At 35.5% G+C, this 25,654-nt stretch overlaps 1 protein-coding gene across 5 annotated transcripts in view; it reads right to left on the bottom strand.

Annotated features, from left to right (window-relative positions):
* Nucleotides 1–3,489: 3,489 nt before the first annotated feature.
* Purg (purine rich element binding protein G) overlaps nucleotides 3,490–25,654 on the bottom strand; it is a 38,461-nt gene continuing 16,296 nt past the window's right edge. Inside the window, exons 3-5 of one of the 5 annotated variants that reach the window (XR_011370756.1) lie at nucleotides 16,643–16,706; nucleotides 8,261–8,332; nucleotides 7,921–7,995 (exon numbers count right to left, since the gene is read on the bottom strand). Coding sequence is in view for 4 of the 5 variants with exons in the window: in XM_070016233.1 (XP_069872334.1) it covers nucleotides 7,891–7,995 (105 nt within the window). In the remaining variant the exon portion in view is untranslated. Of the gene's footprint in view, nucleotides 3,704–7,113; nucleotides 8,333–16,642; nucleotides 16,707–25,654 lie in introns of those variants that run through there. The other 4 variants (XM_070016238.1, XM_070016236.1, XM_070016235.1 and 1 more) reach the window with 4 other exon arrangements.

The following is a 25,654-nucleotide window of genomic DNA, read 5'->3' as shown; positions in this document are numbered from 1 at the left end:
GGAGAGGAAGCTGCAGGCTTGAGTGAAAAAACTAAGGGACAGTGCCCAGTACTCAAGTTCAAGCCCCAGTACCAACACACACAAAAAAAAAAAAAGAGAAAAAAGAATGTAAACTATGCAGATTGGTGGGCAGGCTTCTTGCAATATACATGTTTAAAAGTTTTAAAGTATTTATGTGTGTGTGTGCTGAGGATTGAGCTCAGGGTCCTCTCACTTGGCTTTGTCGTGCAAGGCTGACATTCTACCACTTGAGCCATACCTCCACTTCTGGCTATTTGCTGGTTAATTGGAAATAAGAATCTCATAGATTTTGCTGCCTGGGTTGGCTTTGAATCTCAATCTTCAGATCTCAGCCTGATAAGCATGAGCTCCCAGGGCCTCATTAGCATTAATTGTTTTTTTTTAAAATACAAATTGACTAAATTTTAAGTTAATTTCTAAAATCAGTCTAGATTTATAATAGTGTAATTCTTTACCCACCTCCCCACATTCTGCAAATCTGTTTATTAGGATAAAATTATTCCCTTTTGAAACAGCAAAATAAGCCACCAGCATTTCAGCTGTCTCTCTATGCCAGAAATGCCTGCATGTCATGCCTAGAAGTACAGCATTGTGTCTCTCAGATCTGCCACTGAGGGGAGGATAACTGAGCCAAGGCATCAGAGGTTCTGCTGAATGTTGTCAGTGTCCAGTCCATCTGGACTGCTCCCATGGTGGGTTACAAAGGCAGGCCCATTCTAAACATCCTGGGTCTCTTCTGAGGGATAACATTAGCTTGAGCACTTTCTGCTGGCTTTGCTGAAGCATCTTTAGCTTGGTGCTGGAGGATGAGCTCTCCCTTCTCTCTTTCCTAGGGGTCAGCACAATACATAGTCTGGTATCTCTTAGCCTCTTTAGCTCCCCATTTTCTCTCAGCATTTGCCCAACAAATATCTCATTCATCAGTCTGGGACTGAGGCACTGCCATCTTGGGTGCAAAGGGGATGGGATGATTGCTTGGTTGGCAGTAGGGCATGGCCAGTCTCTATCTGCATGATGGTGAGTCAAATGTAAAAGCTCTCATGAATGGTGACCTGGGAAAATGCCATAGAAGAAAGTGTAAATGTGGTAAAGTGTAAATGTGGCGAAGAAATTTGAAAGCTGTGGAAAGAAAAAAAAATATGTCCTCAAAGACAGCAGAGGTGGGTTGATTATTGCTAAAATCTAGTGATGTTAGCAGAGGTTTAAGGAAAGCAGTTAAACAGTTAATTGCTAACAGTGTGAGGCACATGATCTCCTTGGCAGATGGCACAGAGGTCTTTACCTTCTTCAGGGTGGCAGATCAGACAATTTGAGGGGCCTGAGGATCAAATGGTTAAAATGCAGAGACTTCTAGATATATGAATGTTTGGCTAGGAGCGGAGTGCTGAGGAAGATGGAAATGTATATGGACTCAGGGACTTTGAAAACTGAGAGGCAGGCATGCAGATACTCTGGAACATGTGTTCTAGGCAGACTGATTCATCCTCTCCTGAGCTTTTAGGCTTCCAAAGGTGTCTTGTCCTTCCTGGTAAAACCTTGTATGTTTATGGGCCAGAAGACACAGCAGGGGCCTCAATAAGCTCCCATATCCCCTATCTCTTCACCTAACTGATAATTAAGATCAGTGCCAGGAAAACCTGGGCAGGGGAAGGAGGTATGTGCTAGGATTGAAAAGCTTGAAAAGCTTCAAGAACTAGCTGGCATATACTAGCAAAAGCCAGAGGATAAAAGTTGGGGCTGTATTTTGAGTGTCTAATCAAAAAGCCTGACATCCAACTATCTCAGGGCCTGAGATCTAATACTTAGGCAAGGAACTGGGAATCGGGCAAACTCACTACTATGGTGGCTCTTGAAATTGTGGAAAAAACAATGGCCAATGCTCAGTAACGATTTCCAAGTTGCTCCCAACAGAAAATAATTCTGCAGGGGGGGTCTAAGCTGCTTTATAAATAAATATGATCATCAAAGGAAGGGGTAAGGTGGGGAAAGAAGGGGAAGTTCTAGAATGCACCCTATGAACATTCAGGCTCCTGACATTTCAGTGAGTTTTCAGGTGCGCAATACTTGGGAACAGGCCAGGACTTCTCCTCCAAAGTAAAAGACAAAAAAAATGCACCTTGCATTCCACTTACCTAAAGAAGACAGGCATTTTGATAAGCCTCTTTAACCGTAGGAATAGTATATTCTGCCGATAAGATGTTTTGAAATGCCCTTAGAAATTCACTGTGGTTATTTCCCCTGCTTTTTCTCCCCTCTCTCTGAAGCTTCTTTCGCTTTTTTGTTGTAGTTGGTCATGGGGCTTGAAACAGGGCCTGGGTGCTGTCCCTGAACTCCGTTGCTCAAGGCTAGCACTTTATCACTTTGAGCCACAGCACCACTTCTGGTTTTGTGGTGGTTAATTGGAGATGAGTCTCATGGACTTTCTTGCCTGGGCTGGCTTTGAATCACGATCCTAGATCTCAGCCTCCTGAGATCTCCTGGCTGAAACTTCTTTCTTCTCCTTCACAGAAGCGCATCGTTTGATGGCTTCTCTATTAGTTGCTTCCCCATTTTCATTGGCACTTCCTTTAAAAAATACATGTCTTATACATGTAATTTCTCCTGGGAGTCTGCTTGGAGGACCCAGACTAAGAGAGATGCTGGTGGCCCCTAAGATAGAATGACAAATACATCAATCTCGCATGGCAAGTAGTGGCTCCCAGGAGAGTGTTGTGGTGAGAAGGATCCTAGAATGGTATCTGGTCCACTGTAATGAGTGCCATGGTCTATGAGGAAGGTCTAGGGAGGCAAGGGAGTGGGTTTTCTCTTATTTTTCATTAGTCACTAATGCTGAATTGAAAAGTTGTCCAGCTGGGCGCTGGTGGCTCACCCTTGTAATCCTAGCTACTCAGGAGGCTGAGATCTGAGGATGATGGTTCAAAGCCAACCCCGGGCAGGAAAGTCTGTGAAACTCTTATCTCCAATAAACCACTAGAAAACCGGAAGTGGCACTGTAGCTCAAGTGGTAGAGTGCTCACCTTGAGCTGAAGAGCACAAGGACAGCGCCCAGGCTGTCCCACAAAGACAACGCCCACAAAGACAACGCCCCACAAAGACACACAAAGACAACTGCCCACAAAGACAACGCCCCACGACTGACAAAAAAAAAAAAAGGAAAGTTGTCCAAATTTCTATTATGAAAAGCCATGATCAAAAAGCTATTATATGTGAAACTTTGGTTGTGATATCCTTAATGATGATTAACTATTAATAATGATGGCAAATGAATAGTAACAATTATAAAATGATTATATAATTATACAATAGTATGTGGTTATCTAATCATGAATAATAATGCTTAATGATGAATGATAATTATAAATGGTATTTATCATTAAGGATCCTCACATGATACTACATATTAAGAGACTGATTTTTTGTAAGAGCAATGGTATTTTCATACAGAGAGATGGTGACATCAGAAAAAATCCAAGGCATAAGGATTTGCTAGTGTTCTTCACCTCTGGCTTGGGAAATTGTACTCTGGTGAGCTGAAGTGATTATTCCAGTTTCCTTGGCAGGCTTCCCTCCTGGAGCCCATTCTATCAGGATGCTATTCATGAATATGACTCCTTTTCCTTTATCTTATTTTATACTAGCTCACCGCATTCTGATATTCAGCAGACTTCAGAAGTAGATATTCCTGTTGAAAAATAATAAACTGACCTGTTGATTAAGGTATTCTAGACTATCTAGCATTTTTCCCCTTTAAAAAGCTGTTTTGAAATTATAAGAATAATAAAGCTTATCATTAAATAATTAACCAGCATAAAAGCAGAATTCAAAGTCCACTTCTTATACACTGCTTCTTGCCATCCTACTCCCCGGGAATAACATTTTATTTCTTGCTTTAAATTAATTGGTTTCTCCATTGGACATCCGGCACCTAAGATGTTTGCTTTATAACCTTGTTTAAAAGGAATCTCTTGTGAATCACCCAGAATGAACCAATAGAACTAAGTTTCAAAATACACAAGCTGAGGGCTACTCCTTTCATTCACATTCCTTTCTTTCTGCATGTGCTAGTCTTTTGAGAAGCCCAATGACAACAAAATTATGCTGTGCAAAAGTATAAGCCTTACCTATCATTCACAAACCAACTTGTAAGAATACATGTAGTGTCAACCTTGCTGCAGTTTGGCTTCTTCAGCCCTATTATATTCACTCATTAAAAAAAAAAACACCCAACTTATTTTCTAGAAGTATTTTCACTTTGGTTCTAGTGCAAATGAACCCACTATGTTTTCTTTTTTAGAAAAACATTGGAAGGGATGTGACACTGTGGCTTAATTGGTAGAACGCTCACCTTGAGCTGAAGAGCTCAGGGACAATGACCAGGCCCAGTGTTCAAGCCTCATGACAGACCAAAAAAAAAAAAAATTAAAAATGGGCTGGGAAGGTGGCTCAGTGGTAGAGCATTTGCCTTGCATGCATGAGGCCCTGGGTTCGATTCCTCAGCACCACATAAGCAAAAAGAAAAAAGCCAGAAGTGGCGCTGTGGCTCAAGTGGTAGAGTGCTAGCCTTGAGCTGAAATGCTGAGGGACAGCGCACAGGCCCAGAGTTCAGGCCCCACAACCGGCCTCCCCCCACCCCCAAAAAAACAAAAACATTGGAAGATGAAGGTGAAACAATATTTAGTGCTTCATTTTGTTTGCTTCTTTATCAAATACATACATATTATATAAATATATGTCTACATATGAATTATATATTATATAGAATGTTTTTGCAGTGTGGGAGTATATATATGTGTGTGTGTATGTGTGTATATATATATATATATATATATATATATATATATATATTGCAGTATTAGAGTTTGAACTTAGGGCCATACTCTTGCTAGCCAGGTGCTCTACCACATTATATTAAAACTACTGGCTATAGTCAAACTCCAAGTGAGACCTAGGTAAGAAAAAAAGTAGTTCTCTAAAACAAACAAGTTTAGGTTTTCAGTATTATTTGTGGAATCCTTTTTTTTTTTTTTGTAGGTCGTGGGGCTTGAACTCTGGGCCTGCGTACTGTCCCTCAGCATTTCAGCTCAAGGCTAGTGCTCTATCACGTGAGCCACAGCACCACTTCTGGCCTTTTCTGCTCATGTGGTGCTAAGGAATCAAACCCAGGGCCTCACGCATGGAAAGCAAGGATTCTACCACTGAGCCACCTTCCCAGCCCTTGTGGAATATCTTTATCTTATTAAAAATACTTCTCTGGCAAGGGAAAACATTTTAAGATCCTTAAGAAAAATTATTGTTTTAGGATCAGCAGTTTACCAAAATAATGTTGATAAAAGTATAAAGATAGATACAATTGCATGACTTTATAAAAATTATAACTTAAAAGAGTGATTTAATAAGTACAACGTATACTCATTTTATAAGTCAGATGAGTTTTAAAAATAACTTAATACTCCAAAAATGCTATAAATTTTTGAGCATTTTTTAGATGCACAGATGTTATGGTGGGCCTTAATGTGATATCTGGTTGTGTGATTAAAACGGAAGATCTTTTCTTCTTAAAAATATATCTATCTGAGTCAGGTGCCAATAGTTAATACTTATAATCCTAGCTACAGAAGCTGAGACCTGAGGATCATGATTCAAAGCCAGCCCAGGTTTCAAGGCTCTTATCTCTGGTTAACAGCAAAAAGCTGGAAGTGGAGGCAGGGCTCAAGTGGTAGAGCCCCAGTTGTGAGCAAAATAGAGGATCAAAAGCATGCAGCCCTGACATCAAGCCCCAGTACTGGCAAAAAATAGATTTGTTTTCCAAAAGCAATACATTTCTTCTCTCATCCTTTCATGGAATCAGAATTAAGTACTCCTTATATAACAGACTAGTTATTACTACAGAAACAAAGATTCTTTAAAACATTGATTTACTTTCTCTCTTTCATTAAAGAGCTGTGGAATTACTTTGTGGCACATTTATTTTTCATCAGTTTTTATAAAATGGAATATAAGTAATTCCAAAGTACACTAGAAATGTTTCTGGGGAGAGCTGTGAGGATGTAAACATTGCATTTCTCAAGGTAGACATAGAGAAGTGAGCCTGGTATCCACAGATTCTATTCTCCAACTTTCCTTTTCTGGTAGAAGTCAGACATGAGTTAATTAGTATTATGAATATGCCTTAAACTCTTTATGTAATCAAGAACCATAGCATTATGGGTATGTCATTTCAGTTATCAGGTCCACTCCATTAGACTGGTAATATGATACCCTACTATGTAAGGTTAATGATTTTTAATACATTTGTTTAATACATTTAATACATTTGTTTCCATTTTTTCTTTTCTTTTTAAAATTTAATGTTGCCTGTGGTTAGGCAAGTCTGGAATGAAAATTTACATACTCCGTTGGTCTTGAATTTATCTCTGGCCTGGGAGAAACAGCCTCATGAAGATATTGGCAGTCTGGTTCATTCTGCTGCTGTGATTCTTATTATAGATGGTGAAGCTTGAATTTTCATAAAAAACATTGCCATGACTTTATTACATGATTCTTACACATGATGTTGGTTTGTTCTAGCAAATCACAATTTGAGTATTTATTTTCGTTCTTATTTTTGTTCAGGCAGAGTAAAACTTTACTTTTTATTTTATTTTTGCATAGTGGAAATTGAATCCAAGGTCTCATGCATGCTAGAAAAGCATTTTACCACTGAACCAAATCCCCCATCCCAAAACTTTTATTTTGCATATGATCCTGTAGGAACAGCCTTTCCACAATAGTTTCAGCTGAAATAAAGTGTTTGAAAGTATACTTGCTTTCATGCAAATGTTATCTTATGTCTCAACCAGATGAATTAAATACTAAAATAGACAAAGGACCCTATCAACACATCTTCTCAATTTACTTATTTTCAGGTCTGATAGAGCTAACTTATACATTTGATCTAAACATGCCTTCAGAAGCTGGACGAACTGGGTTTAAATTCTTAAAGACATCACAAATGTGAAGTCCAAATGAAATCACAAAATAACATAGTAAGATCAACATGTGGGGCCCAGAAGAACTGAAGTGATTTCTGAAAAATAAGAATACAAACTAATGCCACATATAAACCAGTTTATTAGATTGTCAGTGATAATTTGAGACAAGTTCAAGTTATTTATTTTACTTCATAGAAACAGAAGGGAGGAAAGTTTTAAACTTCAAGCTTTGTTCAGCATGTGTGCAGTTAGCATCCACAAAAGCACCATTGGATATGGGAGAATTAGCACCACAGAATTTTAGGACCTAACTGTTAACATGCATCACTGAAAAACTTGGAACATGAAAACTGAAGTAGTACAATGTATGGTCCATTATAAACAATACAAGGCAATTTATAACTCTTTTTTACAGTACAATACAATCACAACCAGTGAGAAGCTTTTAAAGTACAATACAGGACAAAAAACACCTGTACCCTGTTAACACTAAAGCAGTTACAGCTTTTAAAAAATGTTTCTTGTAAGAGGCAGTGGGTTAAAATGATCCCTCCCCTCCTCAAATTTTAAATTCAGACTAATATAGTTACATGATCTCTTAAGAAAGTATTTTCAAATCTATATGTCTTCTACTCAATGCTGACGAATGGTGGTTTGAAACTGAAAGGTTTGATGAATTAAACAGCTCTTGCAAACTCAAACCCAGTAAGAGTGGAGAAGTGTTGCAGTGTGGTGGAAAGTGTTCCAGATAACATCAGTTAGAAAACGATGCCAATGGTGTTGATACTTGTCTTCCCTTCCATGGAGGAATATCAGGTACAGAAGCCTTGCATTCATGATGAACTTTGGCTCATTTCTTTCATCAAATCCCTTTATTCTGGAGTGTAACATAAGAGATTTATTCCTCAACTGTTTTTGAAGTATCATAGGGCTGTTCCTTATGGTTGATTTGATAATAGTGAAAAGGGTTGATATTCTCTCTGGATTTAGGGTAATTTGTGAGCTAAAGAAAAAATATTAATTTAAATTTAGCAAATATGAAATCTTAAAAAGAATTCCACTATTTTCATAGTACAAATCCGTAACTAATATTATTGAAAATCTTTCTATTGGAAAGCATGTAACAAACTCTCAATTTTTAGTTGTGCCTAAGCCAATTCTGGCATATGAGAAATTACTGTATAAGAAAATGTGTAATAAGAATCGATAGATACAGGTATATTCAGATCTCAATGCACTGATGCCAAGGAAAATATATTTTTACTCACCAAGAGAAGAATATACCTTGAAGCATCTATGCAGACACATGAACGGATCATGTATCTGCTCAACTTCTAATTCTGGAATAGTGATAACAGGGTCATTTAAGAAAAAGTAGTCAATTATAGTACTCAGCAATTTTACGTTGTCTATATTTAACAGTGAAACAGTTTTGAAAATAGAATCAGTAATATACGTTTGTTTACATTTCATCATTTCTATACTTGTAATACATGCGTTGGTTTTCCAAGTTTTAAAAATCCCACTAGGACTGACGTCTTTCAGAATAACAATCTAACATCAAACAAAACTTTCTAAGGAAAATATTTAGCATCACAGAGATTTGAGAAAAGTCTATTACTCAGCATCACAAAATACTCAATAGATCTACATTTAAGATTGTTCATGCCTTGACATTAACACACCTTTGGATTAATATATTTTATTTAAAAAAGAAAATAGCAAAACAATTGACGTGGACTTTTTCTTTAGTCTCTCCTTGGTAAGGATCGACCTCCAATAAACTTGACTTTTTCTTACGTCATGTAATGATGACTGCTTAGGAAACCACATTTACATTTACTAAAACACTTAAAACTAGAGAGAGAAAAAAGGCTATACAGAGACAAATATAAGTAACATTATGGAAAAATGTTTTATTAAAATGTTTTCCTCAAAGAATACTGCTTTCAAATAAAACAGGATAAAAGTTAGCCTATTCTTATATATGTCAGAAAGACATTTAATTTAACTTAAGATGACTGAATCCTTTTGTAAAATTTTTCTGCTGAACTAAATCCACTATGTAACTCGATCACCAGTTTCCTGACGAGGAAACCCATCTCTGGATGATTTAAATTTGATCATTTCTTAGGCATGGCTGACTTGATCAAAGAATAAATAAAACTGATTTCTTACTGCTTGATGGTTATATAACACAAACAAAACACCCCTCAACTGAAACACAATTGAATTATGATATGCTAGCTTAATAGTTTTGATTGCAAGACAAAATAGTAACAGTTAAAAAAAGACTGAAAACCAAAAACTAAAATTAAAAACTGTTTAATGAAAGTGTTCAAATTTGATGTTTTAAACTTCAAATTACAGGCTTAGTTTTCCCACTGTCACATATACCTTTGTTACTATTTAATTTCTGTATTGTTCATTGGTTATATTATATAATGCAATATTCTATTAAATTAAAATAACTTGATTTATTACATTATATTCTAAGTGGCTTTAGAAAAACACACAAGCAGGATAAATTTATAAAAGGATAAGGAATTTATTAAGGGGTTTTAGACATTCTATACAGACAAATATCTAGTTCAAGGTGATAAAGTGCCTTCTTTCCAAGTAACTAATTCTTCACTAAAATATGTTAAGGCTTTATAAGAAACCAAACATTATCATAAATTTGATAAGATATGAGGTTAATTATTAATTAGCATTTTTGTAGCTCTTATGTCTCTTTTAATCCATACAGTAATCATTAGCAGTTTAATTAGCATAAATTCTAGTTGTTAATTTACATTTACTTTGTAGGGAAAGGGAAAGATGCATAATTTCTAAGTGCTGTAGTTTGTATGGAAGACTCACATTTTGCTTGTGAGAACAGTTTGTATCATAACATACAACAGCCAATATCTCTCAAAAAGTTAACAGTACGGTGAGTCCCATGACAAACAGGGCTGTAATTCCATTCATTTAATCAATATTCTGTTGTTTTTACATTTAAATCAAATGTGAGGCCTTAAATTAAAAAAAAGGCCAGAAACAAAACCAATGGTAACTCTTAAGATATAGGCACAACGAATAGCTTTTATTGCAACAGTTTATGCATAAAGTGTATTGATCCCAATATGTGATGTTAAACACTTCTATTCATTTTGCTTCTATTACTCAGGGCTGTATCATAGTGAAATACTGATAATCTCACAGAAGTTCTTTTATATAGTAGTCACAACTATACAGGATTCTATTTATTATACTTTTTTTTTTTATTATCATTTCTCTTTGGGAGACAGAGTGTGTTTTAAGCACATCTGTACCTAGTTGTCTAGGCAGGTCAGATTTTAGGATGAATTCTGACTACTTAGTTATCAACTACTCAGCCAATACAAACTAAATAAAATGTCTGAATATTTATTTTCAGGGATTTAGTGTTTCTTTTTCAAATGAGAAAAACTATTTAATAATTAGGCACAAGATTAGATGGCCCATGATGCCTAAAATATCTTCCTGATTGCCAATGGATTAATCTAAAGTGTTCCTTAAGGTTAAAGATTTTGAGGTTTGATAGAGAAGGATAGGGAAAACTCACTGACAAGAATGATTTAAATGAAACATTGCACATAATTAGAAAGTTGGGAACTCCAGAAAGGAAAAAGTGCTAGTTTTAGGATTGAGTTTGGTTTTGAATCTAAAGCCTCGTAAGAGTAATTCTAGGGTTCAAAAAAATAAGGTGGCATAAACTTTTATAATTGCACATTCTTTTATCAAAGTGCTACAAGTTACCACATTTTTCTAAAATGTACAGGATTCTACTTTTAAAAATCTAAATACATTTTTACCTTTTTTATTCTAGTATAGTACAATTTCACAAACAGCACAAGTTATACCTTTCTAAAATCAGCATTCAGTTTTTGTTTAAAATAACTGCGAAGAGCCTTTGATATTATCTAACTGCGAAGAGCCTTTGATATTATCAAGAATCAAGTCCAAGTATAGTCAAAACATTCCATAAAACCTAGAAGCATCAGGAGAGCTTGTTTAGGCCAAATTTAATAATATTCTGCCATGCAATGCACAGAACTCATATGCTTTAGAAACCTACTGGTTTAGTCATCTGGTTCTTTGACCACGCTACATATTATACTTACTCTCTCCAATTGCTGAAGTGACAGTATTATATAGAAATCATGAAGGTTCTAGTCTTAACTGCTCATTCCTAAGAAGCATGGCAAAAATGTTTGATGCATGGGTTACTTATTTTCATGCTTTACCTCTTTAATCTAAGTGGAAATATCAACTGGAAATGTATAGAGGTAATAAAAGAAAAACAAAAAGACAATAAAGACCAAAGATAAAGACATGAAACAAACAAAAAGCAACTGGAGTTTTCTACATTACCGATTTGATTAATTACGAGAAGATAAAAGATGGAAATCTCTTTACTATGTAAAAGCTACATTAATGTATATTCAACATCAATAGCATTCACATGAATTTGAATTTTGAATAATTTGATTTTTCTGAGTGTAATGAAATTGAAGTAGAAAGTGTCTCATTATGGACTGAGAAAAAAAATTATACTATTCAGGGAAAGTGAAAATGTAAGACCAGCATTCTCGGATAATGGCAGGTCATCTGGGTTCTGCTATGACACAGGCTGCACAATGGGGTGCTGTGCCTCATTTCATTAGTTAAAAATACTGATACATAAAAGTACTCTCGTTGAACGGAAAACTAGTGTACAGTAACAGAACACTAAATGACTATTAAAAAAGTATCCTTTCCTTTTCCTATGGCTGGAGAATCTCAATCTTAGGTGCAAGAATATCTTGATAAAAGCATTGGAAAGAGACACCTAACTATAAAGACTCATTATCTTTTGGGAATGGACTAAAATCTATATACTAATCATCAAAAAAATTAACAAACTTTGGAAACATAAGATAACCAGAAACAATCAGGTATTATAAACCATGGGTAGGAATAACTCCAGACTCAACATACTGAAGGTTAAATGAAGGCTGCATAGATGTGCATCTTCAGAAACATCTCATAGTTTTTGAGTATAAAAACAAAATTCTTTGTTGATAAATAACAGGCTTCTATACTTTCAACCTTTAAAATGTTAAATACTTCAAATAAAGATTGAGATGCAAAAGATTCTATACTGTACATAATATTCCACCTATAATTAGCTGTGCAATTCCCCGAAGAATTTAATACTCCACAATCCCTCCTGTTAATTTACACAGATACTTTTGGCTTTGCAAAAACTTGGCAATTTTATTTCCCTAAAATAGGCTTTGTTTTGTTTTAGCAGAATAGGCTTTGTTTTGTTGGCAGAAATGCTGAAGACACCTCCAAGAATCAAGTTCTACTACAGTATTTGATTCCTCCCTGCTCTCCCTTATTATTTGGCTGTTTCATAGAACTTAAAAAATTTACAAAGTGTCTCACAATAGTTTCAGTAGAGGAAGACAAAGTTAGGAAGTTGCCTGTGCACAGAGCCAGTCAGCTTTATGTGGCTTCTCTGTTCTGTAGGTAGTTTTCTGGCATTGCTCTACCCTGAATATACTGTATGCTCTAATACTCCGACTTAACAGCATTTAGCTCATGAAGTGTGCAAAAATAAATATCTGATTTAATGATATGAAATAGCACTGAGAAAAAAGACAGATAATATCGACCTAATACTGGCAACCTAGCCCCAGTTCATTACCCAAAGTCATGCTGGCCTCCTTTTGCTTCTCTACTACAACATGCTAGGTAGCATTACTTGGCTTAAATAATAGGTATTGCTCATTCTTTTCTCCTTATATTGCAGTGCTGGTGACTGAACCCAGGGCACATGCTTTACCACAGAGCCACATCCCCAGCTTTGTTTTTCTGAGACAGGGTCTCAACCTGTAGCTCATTCTGTTTTTCTTTTTTGGTCAGTCTTGGGGTTTGAACTCAGGGCCTAGGCACTGTCTTTGAGCTCTTTTGCTCAAGGCTAGCGCCTTACCACTTTGAGCCACAGTTCTACTTCTCGTTTTGGGCTGGTTAATTGGAGATAGAGTCTTATAGACTTTCCTGCCTGGGCTGGCTTCAAACCCTCAATCTCAGTCTCCCAAGTAGCTAGGAAGACAGGTGTGAGCCTAGCTTTTTTTTTTTTTTAAAAGGGCAGAATAACCCAAAATTTGAAATCTTTCTGCTTCTGCCTCCCAAGTGCTAGATTACAGTTGTGTGCTACCATGCTTGGTTATACTCATTATTGAGTCAACAAGGCACAGTCCATTAAAATGTATTCCCCAGACTACCAAGTACACCATGGATTGTTACTAGAACTTATCTCAAAAGTCTGAATTATTCATTATTGTCTTTGTCATTTGGTGCTGGAGTTAAAAGTTGTGCTTCTGCATACAGTATACAATTTCTTTTTTTCATAAACGAATTAAGAAATAGTGAATCAAGGAAATATTCCATTCAGGTGCAGTCATGGAAAACATTAGAAGGGAATGAAAAGACAGGAATTGGAATCTGAAGACTAGTAGTTCTTCATTTATTTGGTAATTAAAGCAGGAAAGCCAAGACCCTTGAGGAAACAGGAATTTGATTGAACTGGGGCAATGCTGAGGAGTTAGACTAGATATTAAGTCTTTTCTAGCTCTAAAATTATTGTTAATAAGTTCTTCCTGTGATAAGATAGGATGACTCAAAATCATCCCACAATATTTCCAATGTATTGTCTTTCCAAGAACAAAGAATAGTATGTTTTGGAACTCTTATCCAATTTTGAGCAGTAAATGTTTTCTCTAAATCACTGGTATTTCTTCAGTAACATGTCCATGCAAGTGTTTAAAATCCTGTGCAATCCACCTTAAACTAAATCAATATAACATGGATATTGTAATAACTTACACTGTCAGCCAAACTAATATGTGGAAATTTCTATTTATATCTGCCTAAAGAATTGCTTTGTTTCATCAACGAAGAACAATTCAAGACCCCATTTCTCATTTTAAAGTAGAAACTACTCCTTACAAAATTCAGTTATGCTTTTACATTATCAGTGGGGAATTCCATGAGTCTGATATTAAGTTTTTGGATCTTTAATACTATACTGGAAATAAATACTACATTGGTAATAAAAATGGTACTGTTGATGATAATACAATATTTTAAGAAACAAGAAACATAATTGAATAGGAAAAAAAATCTTTTTCTTTTTGATGCTGGGGTTGGGCTAGGGTCTGTGCATGCTAAGCACATCTACCAAGGAGCTCTCGCCTCAAAAACCTAATTTTTATTATCCAGAACTCTAAGTAGATTAGAGGACAACAGATGAGTTGGTGTCATCTTTAACTTCAGCTAAGGTACAACTTTTCAAAGCCTTACAAGCAGTGTTTATGAATTATTTGACAATTTAAGGTCTCTACCTAACATCAAGCTGTTATCATTTCTCCTGTTCAAATGGGAATGGGGGTCATGTTTTCATTTTTTTCCAGCTGGCAAGACTCAGTATTGGCAGCTAACTAAAATTAATTACAAAAAAATAATGATGGGCTGTTTATTCAATTTATGCATATGATTTAAATGAAGTTATCAATCTTAAGAGTTGAGAGCATATATCATTGAGGCTTAGTATGACAGTGCTGTAGGCTCTCCTTATGGGTTAGATAACTGATGGGGTTCTCTTGGTAATTCAAATCTAACTACTTTTTATTAGGAATAGGCCAAATTTTACACTAAAGTAGGTCATATTAAAAAGAAGTTTCATTTCACCATTTTGGGAATGAAGCGTGAACAGAGTAAAATAATTTAGAAACCAGAGGGGAAAAATATGAGGAAGAAGGAAAGTAGGGGTTACTTAGTGATAGGCAAGGAAGTGTAAGAAAAGAGTATACAAGTAGGCAAGAAATTTAGAAAATGAGAAAAAGAAACTTCGTTAATATTGCTAATATTCTTTTCATATTTCTGGCTAAATTTCTGATTTAGGTGCCTTTTCCAAACATTAAAAATGATATGTTAACTTTCCATAAAGTTAACAAAGGTTCTATTATATATGCTACTGATGTGTAACAATGTACTGGAATCCCTTTGTGTTCCTGCACAGTCTTGAAGGTGAAGGTGGTTAAGAATGTGGGCCTACTAGCTAAAGGCCAGCTCAATCCTTTCCTTTAGTTACATCAAATTTAGCCACCTTTTGTGTACGAATATAATTCTCTTGAAAAGAGAGCAAGAAATAAAAATTTACCCTTAAATCTATTGGGATACAGAAGATAGTACTAGGAATGCCCTGGAATAGCAGCATAATCTCTGCTCAAATTTATTGCTGAACCACAGGATCTCAATGAGTCACTGTAGAAAACAACAAAAATTTAGGCAAATTCACAAATGTAATCTGAGTGATGTTCTTACTGTACGTACTTGTCTTTGGTTTATATCTTTGTCAGGATTTGTGGGCCAAATTGAGCTTCTAACAAAATTGCATATGAGATTCATATTGTATCATTTTAAGAGTACAATGACAACTACTGAGACACTACCATTCTGATGAACAACTCAAGTATTCTGCCCAGAATGATCTGATAAGATGTATCTCTTCACCTGAGATTGTTCCATACTTAGGTTCTGAAGTCACAGTAGAACTATGAAGTGAAGGGAAAAGATGTTTTTTTTTCCTGGCAATTCCTGACCTTTCCTCATCTAGTGCCCATTTTTATTAGAAAAGTATTTCCCAAGAAAGTGCCTAATCTCTATAACCCTGATTAAGTGTATGAGAATTTAGGAGGACTGTCACTTAATAGTAACATTTCAGAGTATTTTCTCTTCCAGCATTCTTGCTATCGGTTTGCTGCCATGATTTCAAAAGTAGTTATGTGTCAGTTCAGATTCTCAGTGAAGTTCTTTCTTTCCTATTTAAAAGTATCATCAGCAATAGCAGAAAACTATCTACTGTGAAACTCAACAAAATGGATAATTTAAGAGCCTGAAGAAATCAAATATAAATGAAATTAATGAAATCTCAGAATACATGAAACTAACCTGTGGTGATAGAAATCAGAGAAGCGGCTGCTTCTGGAAGTTGGGATGGTGTGTGAATGTGTTGACTAGGAAGAGGTTCATGGGACCCCCTTTTGCTGCTTCATGTCAAAACAAGTGTATAGACTGTCTTTCACATTTTAAAATCACTTTGAATGTCATTGGTTGGGGCCTAATAAAATGGAACACACCACATGTTCATCAGCTTTCAAGAGCTTACCTTCAGTCACGTCCAACAAATATCTAGTTTCCTACAGAAATAACCTCATCACACTAACTGACAATTCTACAAAGTGAAAAAATTATATGGGTTCTGAGACAAAACATAGAATTTATTCATAAGTGATGCTAAGTATTCATCTGAAAGTTAAACATGTAATCAAAAGCCAGACAACTGTTTTTTAATGCATTTCTTTTTGTAATTTTAATTAAAACCTATCAAAGACTTGAATATCATACCAACATCTAAATATGTAATTTCACTATTTATTATTATCTCCACTTGAAATTAGAGGAAAAAACATGCAAAAGTAAAAACAACACCCTTGTAACAAAGCTTTGCCTATGAAAAGAACACTGTTAGTACTTGTTGAATAAATGGTCTCATTTCCCTTACATTGCTTTCTTACCTTGCATAGTGGCTTTTAACTCCACATTAAAAGTTCAGATTGATTAAAATGCAAAAGTGTAGACCTATAATTAATTAGTAAAAGAAAAAAGAAAAAAGAAAGTTATGAACCCTCTATAACACATTACTATCATGGCTACTGCTAATATTAAAAATTGTATAAATATAAACTGAAAACAATAAACTGACACAAGAGAACATGGCTTTTCAAATTAAAATTTTTTCTTTTAAAGCTTTGTACTGATTCACATATTTGAACTCATGGTCTGAGTTTTTTTTTGCTCAAAGCTAGTGCTTTACCATTTGAGCCACACCTCCATTACTAACTTTTTGGATGGTTGAGATGAGTCCTATGGACTTGCCTGCCCAGGCTGGCTTCCAACTATCACCTCAGACCTTAGCCTTCTGAGTAGACAGAATTACAGGTGTGAGCCCTGATGTCTAGCAAAACATCATTGTTTAAAATGTACACAGCCAATAAAATAAATAGTCATGTGATATTTCATGTAAGCTTTTCTGAGAATGAGAAGTTTAAAGGTCCCAAAGAATAGAGGTTCATTGCCATAGACTGAAAAAAAAATCATAGTTGATATATGAAAAAGGAAAAAGTTGTTGATCTGCAAGATGTTCTTCATATCTGTTGCTGAGGTCTGAGTATAAGGTTCTTTACTACTAGAAAGCCAAGAGGTTACAATTGTCCATCTGCTTTCAAAAACTTCCTTGAGTCAGAATTTCATGCAAACATAAACTTGTAATAATGTGTTTAATTTTAGAATACACAAGTGAGAAAACTCTTTTAGTTGATAGACAAAAACAGACCTATTACATATGAAGCCCAGGTACCACTGACTTTGAAGCAAGGTGGTAGAAGCAGACACTGGGTAGTAGAAGCAGCAGTAATGGTTTAGTTCAAGTTCGATAGTGAATAAATTAAATGATTTGGGAGCAGTCACATAGTATGTTTAAGTGTTAAGGTGACTCTTTTAGGAAAAAAAAGCAAAGTTGATTTAGACAAAAAAATATTACACTGTCAACCCACTTTACCAAATACTTCTTTTAGCATTAGTTAAGTTAGGCCCAAATCACGCTAACTTCCTAATGGGCATCTTTTATTAAAAGGAGACAAAGCACTTCTCATTTTCTCCAGGAATAAACTATGCTTTGATGTTCTGCTGTTTGTAGATAACTTACTCAATTTCTTTGTGGTATCTTTGAGCAAATACAAAGTTTTAATTTTGGTGGGGTTTGCTTTAATGAATACTTTTTTCTTTTAGAGTAACTTCCTTTTCTTTTCTTTTCTTTTTTGTTGGTCATGGGACCTGAACTCTGGGCCTGGGCACTGTCCCTAGCTCTTCAGCTCATGCCTTTTGTTTTTCATTTAAGTAATTTTCTCTTATGCATTTTTGCTCTTTTAAATTTGTCTGAAAAACACCTTCAAGATTACAACTAGCCTAATTCCTAAGCCACTGATATATTTGGGAGATTCCTTTCCATTTTGTTATACTTTCTGGGGAATTATCCACTTTATGGGTTGAAAAGAATTAATAATGATGTTAAATCAGTACTTTTCTATTGTTATTATAAAGGTGATCTACAAAGAGTTATTGTTTCACAAGTCAGGTAATGAGTGCATTTCTTTATGGACAATGTCATTCCTTCCCTTGCTCTCTCTGTTTCTCCCTCTTGTCCTCACTCACAAGTTGTATAGTTCATTTTCTTTCTTTCTTTTTCTTTCTTTCTTCCTTTCTCCTTCCTTTCTTCCTGCCTTTCTTTCTTTCTCTTTTCTTTTTCCTTCCTTCCTTCCTTCCTTCCTTCCTTCCTTCCTTCCTTCCTTCCTTCCTTCCTTCCTTTCTTTGTCAGTTGTAGGGCTTGAACTCAGGGCCTGGGTGCTGTCCCTGAGCTATTTTGCTCAAGGCTAGGACTCTACCACTTTAAACCCAAGTTCCACTTCTGGTTTTAGAGTGGCTAATTGGAGATAAGAGTCTCAGAGACTTTTCTGCCCAGGCTGGCTTTCAACGGTGATCCTTAGATTTCAGCCTCCTGAGTAGGTAGGATTACAGTCCTAAGTCACCAGTGCCTAGCTTATAGTTATTTTCAACATAGTGTTTAGTGAGTACCACTGCTGCATTTGTTCACCCTGTCCCTCCATTTCTGTGCCCCCTTTTAATTAGTATTTCTTAAATGTTTATATTATGTGACAGATATTTTGCTTAGAGGCACACACACACACACACACACACACACACACACACACACACACACGGACATTTAATTTTCTTTAAGAGTGGGGGCAAAGAATCTATGCTTTGTTACTGGCACAATCCCCTGGACTTAGAAGATTTCTCAGAACATAGCATGTGATCCATAAGTACAAAACTGAACGTTAACTGAACAAATTTTCTGAACAACACTATAAATTACCTCAAGTTACTCAACTGATAGAATTTAGACTTGAACTCAGGACTGCTGACATCACAGTCTGTGATATTTACTACTCCATATGAGGCAAGAGATAACCTCATAAGTCTATAGTAGTCCAGAACCTAAAAATACAGTTGAAATTATGGCTACTGCTTAAGGGAAAGGAGGATGCGATTGTAATTATTACTGTGTTATTCCACATAGCAAAGACAAATGTGGAATTTCCTTTAACCTCTTCCTTAGGCATAATGATCTTTTTGAATCTATAAATATGATACTTTGGCAGATTAGGTCAAAGTGTCCATGAAACTTCTAAGGACATATGAGGTTAGAATTATTCAATCTCCATGCAATAATTCCAACTTCTACTTTTAGGACAACCCAATTTTTTACATCCTGAATCTATTCCTGGTTTTGACATTTCTATATTGAGATTGTAACTGCTGATTTAGTAACACAAGCAGAGTAGAATCAGGCTTATTTCATTGTTTAAAACATTGGTGAGAGAGTTGAAAATAGTTAAGAACACCAATTGATTTTGTGCAACTCAACTGTTAGGAAAAAAGAAATCTACATATATTGCATGTACAGTGAATGCAATAAAATTAAAAGGAAGATGTATACAAAAGCCTAGGGCAGAGAAGGTAAATGTGATATGTACATTACTACTACAGAGCTACCTCATCTTCCTAACTGAACTTCTTCCCCCATTTCCACATCAGAAATCACATGTGTGTTTTAGGTTGAACTGTGTGATCTCCAAACTGTGGGGACTTGGGAAGTCATTACATTTGAACAGTAGGCACAAGAGATGAAACAGAATAGGACATCACAAGAGATTTGGAATGGGGAAGACAAAATTACTGTTTAAAACAGAATCATTGTATCTCTCTAAATCTGCATCAATAAAACATACTTTGAAGACTATGAGAGAATATAGACAATCACATTTAAAGAATAGACAGCTAAAATAATATGGCTTTTTAAATAGCTTCAGACACACTTCTCAAATATACCAACACACTGCTTGGCACATGACAGATGAATGAAATCTGTTGACTGAAAAAAAAATAGTTTGACCTGGCCCCACAAGCTGTTGAGAATAAAGTAATTAGGGCTTGGCACACTTATCGCTAATAACATTTATTTGTTTTTGCAAGTTAACTGTACCTCAGTATTTAACAATGGGCCTGGCCCAAAGCAGTCACTCTATGTCCACTGAATGAATAGAAAAACGGCATCATTTATTAACTAGACAAAAATTTTGGAAGTAAAACTTAGAATGTACAAGAAACAAGATCTCAAACTGTACTGTAATTTGTGAGTATTCTCTGAAACAAAACTGACACAGTGCTTGCGAATTTTTAATGATCACTTTCATCACAGCTTGTTTCATTTAAATTTGTCTGTTAAGTATTGTGATTCCAGGGGGACAAATAGAACAGGAAGAGGAAGAGTAATGTTAAGTAAGAGGTGATTTAAACAATCCACACATTGCATGTACAGAGGTTAAAGCAAAGGAGGAAAAGTCTCTGGTTTTAAAGACAAATGGTTTCACATGATAAACTAAGTTTAAAATATATTTACTGAAGACTTAGGTTGCATATCTAAAATAATCTTTTAGAACTGGAAGAATCATGTATTTAAACATTTTGTGTACAGGGTCAAAAGTCTTACTGAATGTGTGTGTGTGTGTGTGTGTGTGTGTGTGTGTGTGTGATCACCATCAGCTAGTTTGTTAGTTCTAAGACATAAACTACTTTCCATGGAAGGTAATATGTGTGTGTGTGTGTGTGTGTGTGTGTGTGTGTGTGTGTGTGTGTGTGTGTGATCACCATCAGCTAGTTTGTTAGTTCTAAGACATAAACTACTTTCCATGGAAGGTAATAGCCAGGACTGGGTAACAATGTACTGATATGCTGTAAAACAGCCATAACTAATATAAAGGGTGACAAGGATAGGATGTCCAATAAATGTCAGATGAAATGAAGATCAGCTGCATAAAAAGGAGATAAGCCATAAAAATGGAAAATAACCTCAAGAAAGGGTTCTTAGATATCACTTTGATATCTAAGATATCCAACTTGAAACTGATGGATAAACAAGCCAGCAACTGAACCCTCAATGGACTTGCCCCAGCCCTTCTAACAGTGGCCTAATTTCCATTCTACACTGCCACACATCATGAGGTAAAGATAAGAGTGAAGGATGATGTTGTTGTTGTTGGCTGCTTGAACTCAGGGCCTGGGTGCTTTTGCTCAAGGCTAAAGCTCTACCACTTTGAGCCACAGCATCACTTCCAGTTTTCTGGTGGTTAATTGGAGATGAGTCTCACAGACTTTTCTGCCTGGGTTGGCTTCAAACCACTATCCTCAGATCTTAGCCTCCTGAGTTGCTAGGATTACACGGGTGAACCAGCACCTGGCTTGAAATTAAGTTGCGTGAATGCTTGAAATAATAGCCCAAATAATAAACACTTTTTAAATTAATTACAGCACAAAAGGTAATTTAGCACTCATATTCATACTTTGTAAACATCTTATATTTATTTACTAAAAAATCTAGTGTAAGGGCCAGGCATGATGGCATATGGTTGTAATCCTATGTATTTAGGAGGCAGAGGCAGAAGGATCTGGAGCTTGAGGCCTGGGCAAGGGAAGGAGAACATACCTTAAAACAAAATAACAACAAAAGGGCTACTTCAGTTCTCAAAACTGAAAAAAAAAAAACCAAAACTAGTGCACCAAATTCTGTGTTTACCTAAGATTAATTTTTTCCATATATAAAAATTTCTACCAGTAGTATAGATTTTATAAAATGTTGCAAGTCAGATGTATACCACCATAAATGGAAGCTACTGCATGAATTATAGCATGTGTATCCTGAAATGTACTATTTAGACCTTTTATAAAGTACACCAAACAATGGTGACTACAAACCAAATTGCACTTTGTTAATCTAATGACTGAAGAGTCTCCCATATGTAGCACAATTTACTAATGCTTGAAGGAAAATAATGAAAATATACTTTAATTATTGTAAATTCCACATTCTTCAGCTTAAGTAAACCTCATGTTAGAAATGATAAAATACTCAAATAATTATGAAATAAAGGCTTAGGATTTACAGAATTTTTCAGGCTGAAATTCACTATTACTGGTAGAATATAAGGGCTTACCTTATGTAAGAAACATAAGGCAGAGAAGATTAAGTTGTGGATGTTGGGGGCCTGTGCTGGGAAGAGTGTAGGTCACTAAATGAATTTCTGCTATTTAGGGACAATAATGGTGAATGATGAAGAAAGGTCTTAAGTAGTGAGAGAACTTTAAAGAAAAAAAGCAACTGTTCATTTTGTTACTGAACATGTCAGATTCCACTACAATTCTTCATGCAATCTTTTCAATTCAAGGAATCCCTTCCCCTAACCAAGCACTTGTAATTTTAAAAAGGAAAACAAAGGAGTAATGAAATTCACTTGTCAAGGACTCTCTGTGAAGCAAATGGCAGATCATTAAAGAAAAACTTGAGTGTTATAAAAGTTATGAAAACATTAAAATCATTTAAAATAAATACTATGTCTGAAATACTCACAAGATAGCATTCACTGATACTATAAATTTTAACTTTATAAAATGATTGATTATAAAATGATGATTCAATTATCACTGTCAAATAAATTTGATCAACTAGTTTTTGTGCTAGTTTTTAGATAATTTAAGACAAAAAATTATTTCCCCTATGACAAATTAATAAGCAGCACACTCATAACTCTATCACTGTGGGTTATTAAGATTATAGATTGCATGTCGGATTTTAAATGTCATTGATTTCTTTGAAAAAATTAAGGAAGTGATTTTTGACGAAAAACTTTTAAATAATTTTTTTTAACTTTTTCTTGGCTTGAGCTTTTTTCTTACTACCAATAATTTTTGAAAAAACTGTTTAAAAGAGATCCTTTGCAGAAAATGCATTTTAATATCAATTTCCTCCTAAATTATGTTTCCTTAGGCTGTCAAAAGCCTTTTGTAGTGAATTTAAACTAAGATTCTGAAAATTAGTACTGTCAAGTTTCAGACAAATGTCCGGTCTACTAAACTGAGTTATGTTATGAGAAAATAAATCTGGAATGTATGTAGGGAAAAAACCATGGAAATTCTACTATTTTAACTTAATTCTAACCTGGAAATTCCAATCTTCAACCTGCAATAAACCATCACAAAGCATCCATCAGGAGTTCTGTAGTCTCAGGAGAATAAATGCTTACTATTCTGTGTCCATCACTAAAAAAGCTTTCAGGACATAAGATCATTCCGTGTCCATCACTGGAAAAGCTTCCAGGATATAAGATCTTTCCCTCATCATTACACAGATTATACACATTATCTTAAGTATAAACCTCTTTGTGTAAATCTTTCTGCATGTATAAATTATGAGTAATGGAGGTAAGGTGTATGTATAATCTAGAAGTGACATTACAATTGCAAATATTATTGACAGAGAGAGGTTAAAACCACTTTGCATATTTAAATAACAGCTAAGAAGTAGGACTTTTGTTATGGGGTGGAGGGATGGGAAAATGGGGGTACTTTAGTGGCTATGAAGTTCTAGTTTAACAAGATTAAAAACTTCTAGACTGGCTGTAAAATAAGGCAAATAAAACAACTAGAAACTAAAATGGTAAAATCTGTTATTTTTTATTGCTACAAAATAGACAACAACTAGAAGTTAGGCATTTTTCTTTAAGATTTAGAGTCAATTCGTCAGAGACTCAAAAGACTAACCAGCTCACCTCAATAAAGGCTGTGTATGACAAACCCACAGTCAGCATCACACTTAATGGTCCAAAGTTAAAACCATTTCCTCTAAAGTCAGGAATGAGACAAGGATGTTTGCTCTCTCCACTCCACTTCAATATTGTATTGGAATTCCAAGCCAGGGCAGTAGGGCAATAGACAAACTTAGAGGGGATCCAAATAGGGAAAGAAGAAGTAAAACTCACCCTCTTTGCAGATGATGTGATCCTGTATATAAAGAACCCCATAAACTCCTCTCCCAAGTTACCTGAGCTAACCCAAAACACTGGCAAAGTAGCAAGGCATAAAATTATCCCACATAAAACAGTAGCTTTTCTATATGCCAACAATGAGAAGCGTGAGACAAATCAGAAAAGCAACTCCATTTATAATGGCCTCAAACAAAAACAAAAACCTAGGAATTAACTTAACCAAAGAGGTGAAGGACTTCGTTAAAACTTTAAAAGCCTAAAAAAGGAAATGAAAGCAGATTTAAGGAAGTAGAAAAACCACCCATGCTCCTGGATTGGGAAGATTAACATGGTGAAAATGGCAATACTGCCAAAGCTACCTACAAATCAATGCAATACCCATCAATATCCCAACAATATTCTTTAATGAAATAGAAGCAATCCAAAAATCTATGTGGAATAACAGAGGACCCTGAGTAACAAAAACAATCCTTAGCAGGAAGAACAATGATGGAGGAATATCAATACCAAACTTCAAACTCTATTACAAAGGTGTAGTTATAAAAACAGCTTGGAACTGGCACATGGAAAGGCCTGAGGACCAATGGAACAGAATTAAAGACTCAGACATGATCCTACAGACCTAAGGCCACCTAATCTTTGATTAGAAAGCTAAAATCAGCAGATGGAAGAAAGCCTCTTCAACAAATGGTGCTGGCAGAATTGGTTATACAACATGTAGAAAACATGTAAAACAACAAGTTAGATCCTTATATATCATCCTGCACCTGAATGAACTCCAAATGGATCAGACCTCAAGGTAAGAGTAGGAACCCGAAAAATATTACAGGAAGGGACAGGGGGTACACTAGGACTCCTTGGCACAGGTCGAAATTTCCTAAATAAAGATCCAGAAACACAACAAATCCAAGAAAGGCTTGATAAATGGGATTGCCTGAAACTGCAGAGCTTCTGCATGGCAAAGCACATAGCTAGCAAGATCAATAGCCCACAGATTGGGAGAAAATCTTCACTAGTTATATAACAGACAAGGGCCTCATATCAAAAATGAACCTAGAGCTCCACAATTTAAACCCCCCAATAAATAAAATCCTCAAAGAAACAACCACTCCATTAATAAGTGGGCTAAAGAATTAGAAAAAGACTTCTCTGAAGAGGAAATCAGAATGGCCAAGACACATGAAGAAATGTTCAACATCTGGGCCATGAAAGAAATGCAAATTCAAACCACATTAAGATTCCATCTCACCTCAGTTAGAATGGCCATTATCAAGAAAACAAATAATAGTAGATGCTGGTGGGGATGTGACCAAAAGGGAAGGCTACTACACTGTTGGGGGATGTAAACTGGTTTAACCACTCTGGAAAGCTGTATGGAGGTTCCTAAGAAGGCTAAATATAGAACTACCCTATGATCCAGCAGCCACCAGCACATTGTGCTCACTGCAGCATTATTTACCATAGCTAAAATATGAAACCAACCCAGATTGCACTCAGTAGATGAATGGATCAAAAAAAATGTGGTATATATACACAATGGAATTCTATGCTTCCATCAGAAAGCATGACATCTCCCCATTTGTAAGG

This window comes from Dipodomys merriami, unplaced genomic scaffold, assembly GCF_024711535.1.
Source record: "Dipodomys merriami isolate MVZ:Mamm:240054 unplaced genomic scaffold, mDipMer1.0.p SCAF_12, whole genome shotgun sequence".
Taxonomy (NCBI): Eukaryota; Metazoa; Chordata; class Mammalia; order Rodentia; family Heteromyidae; genus Dipodomys; species Dipodomys merriami.
Note: the sequence above shows the minus strand (reverse complement) of the source record. Positions and strands in the feature narration are given on the sequence as shown.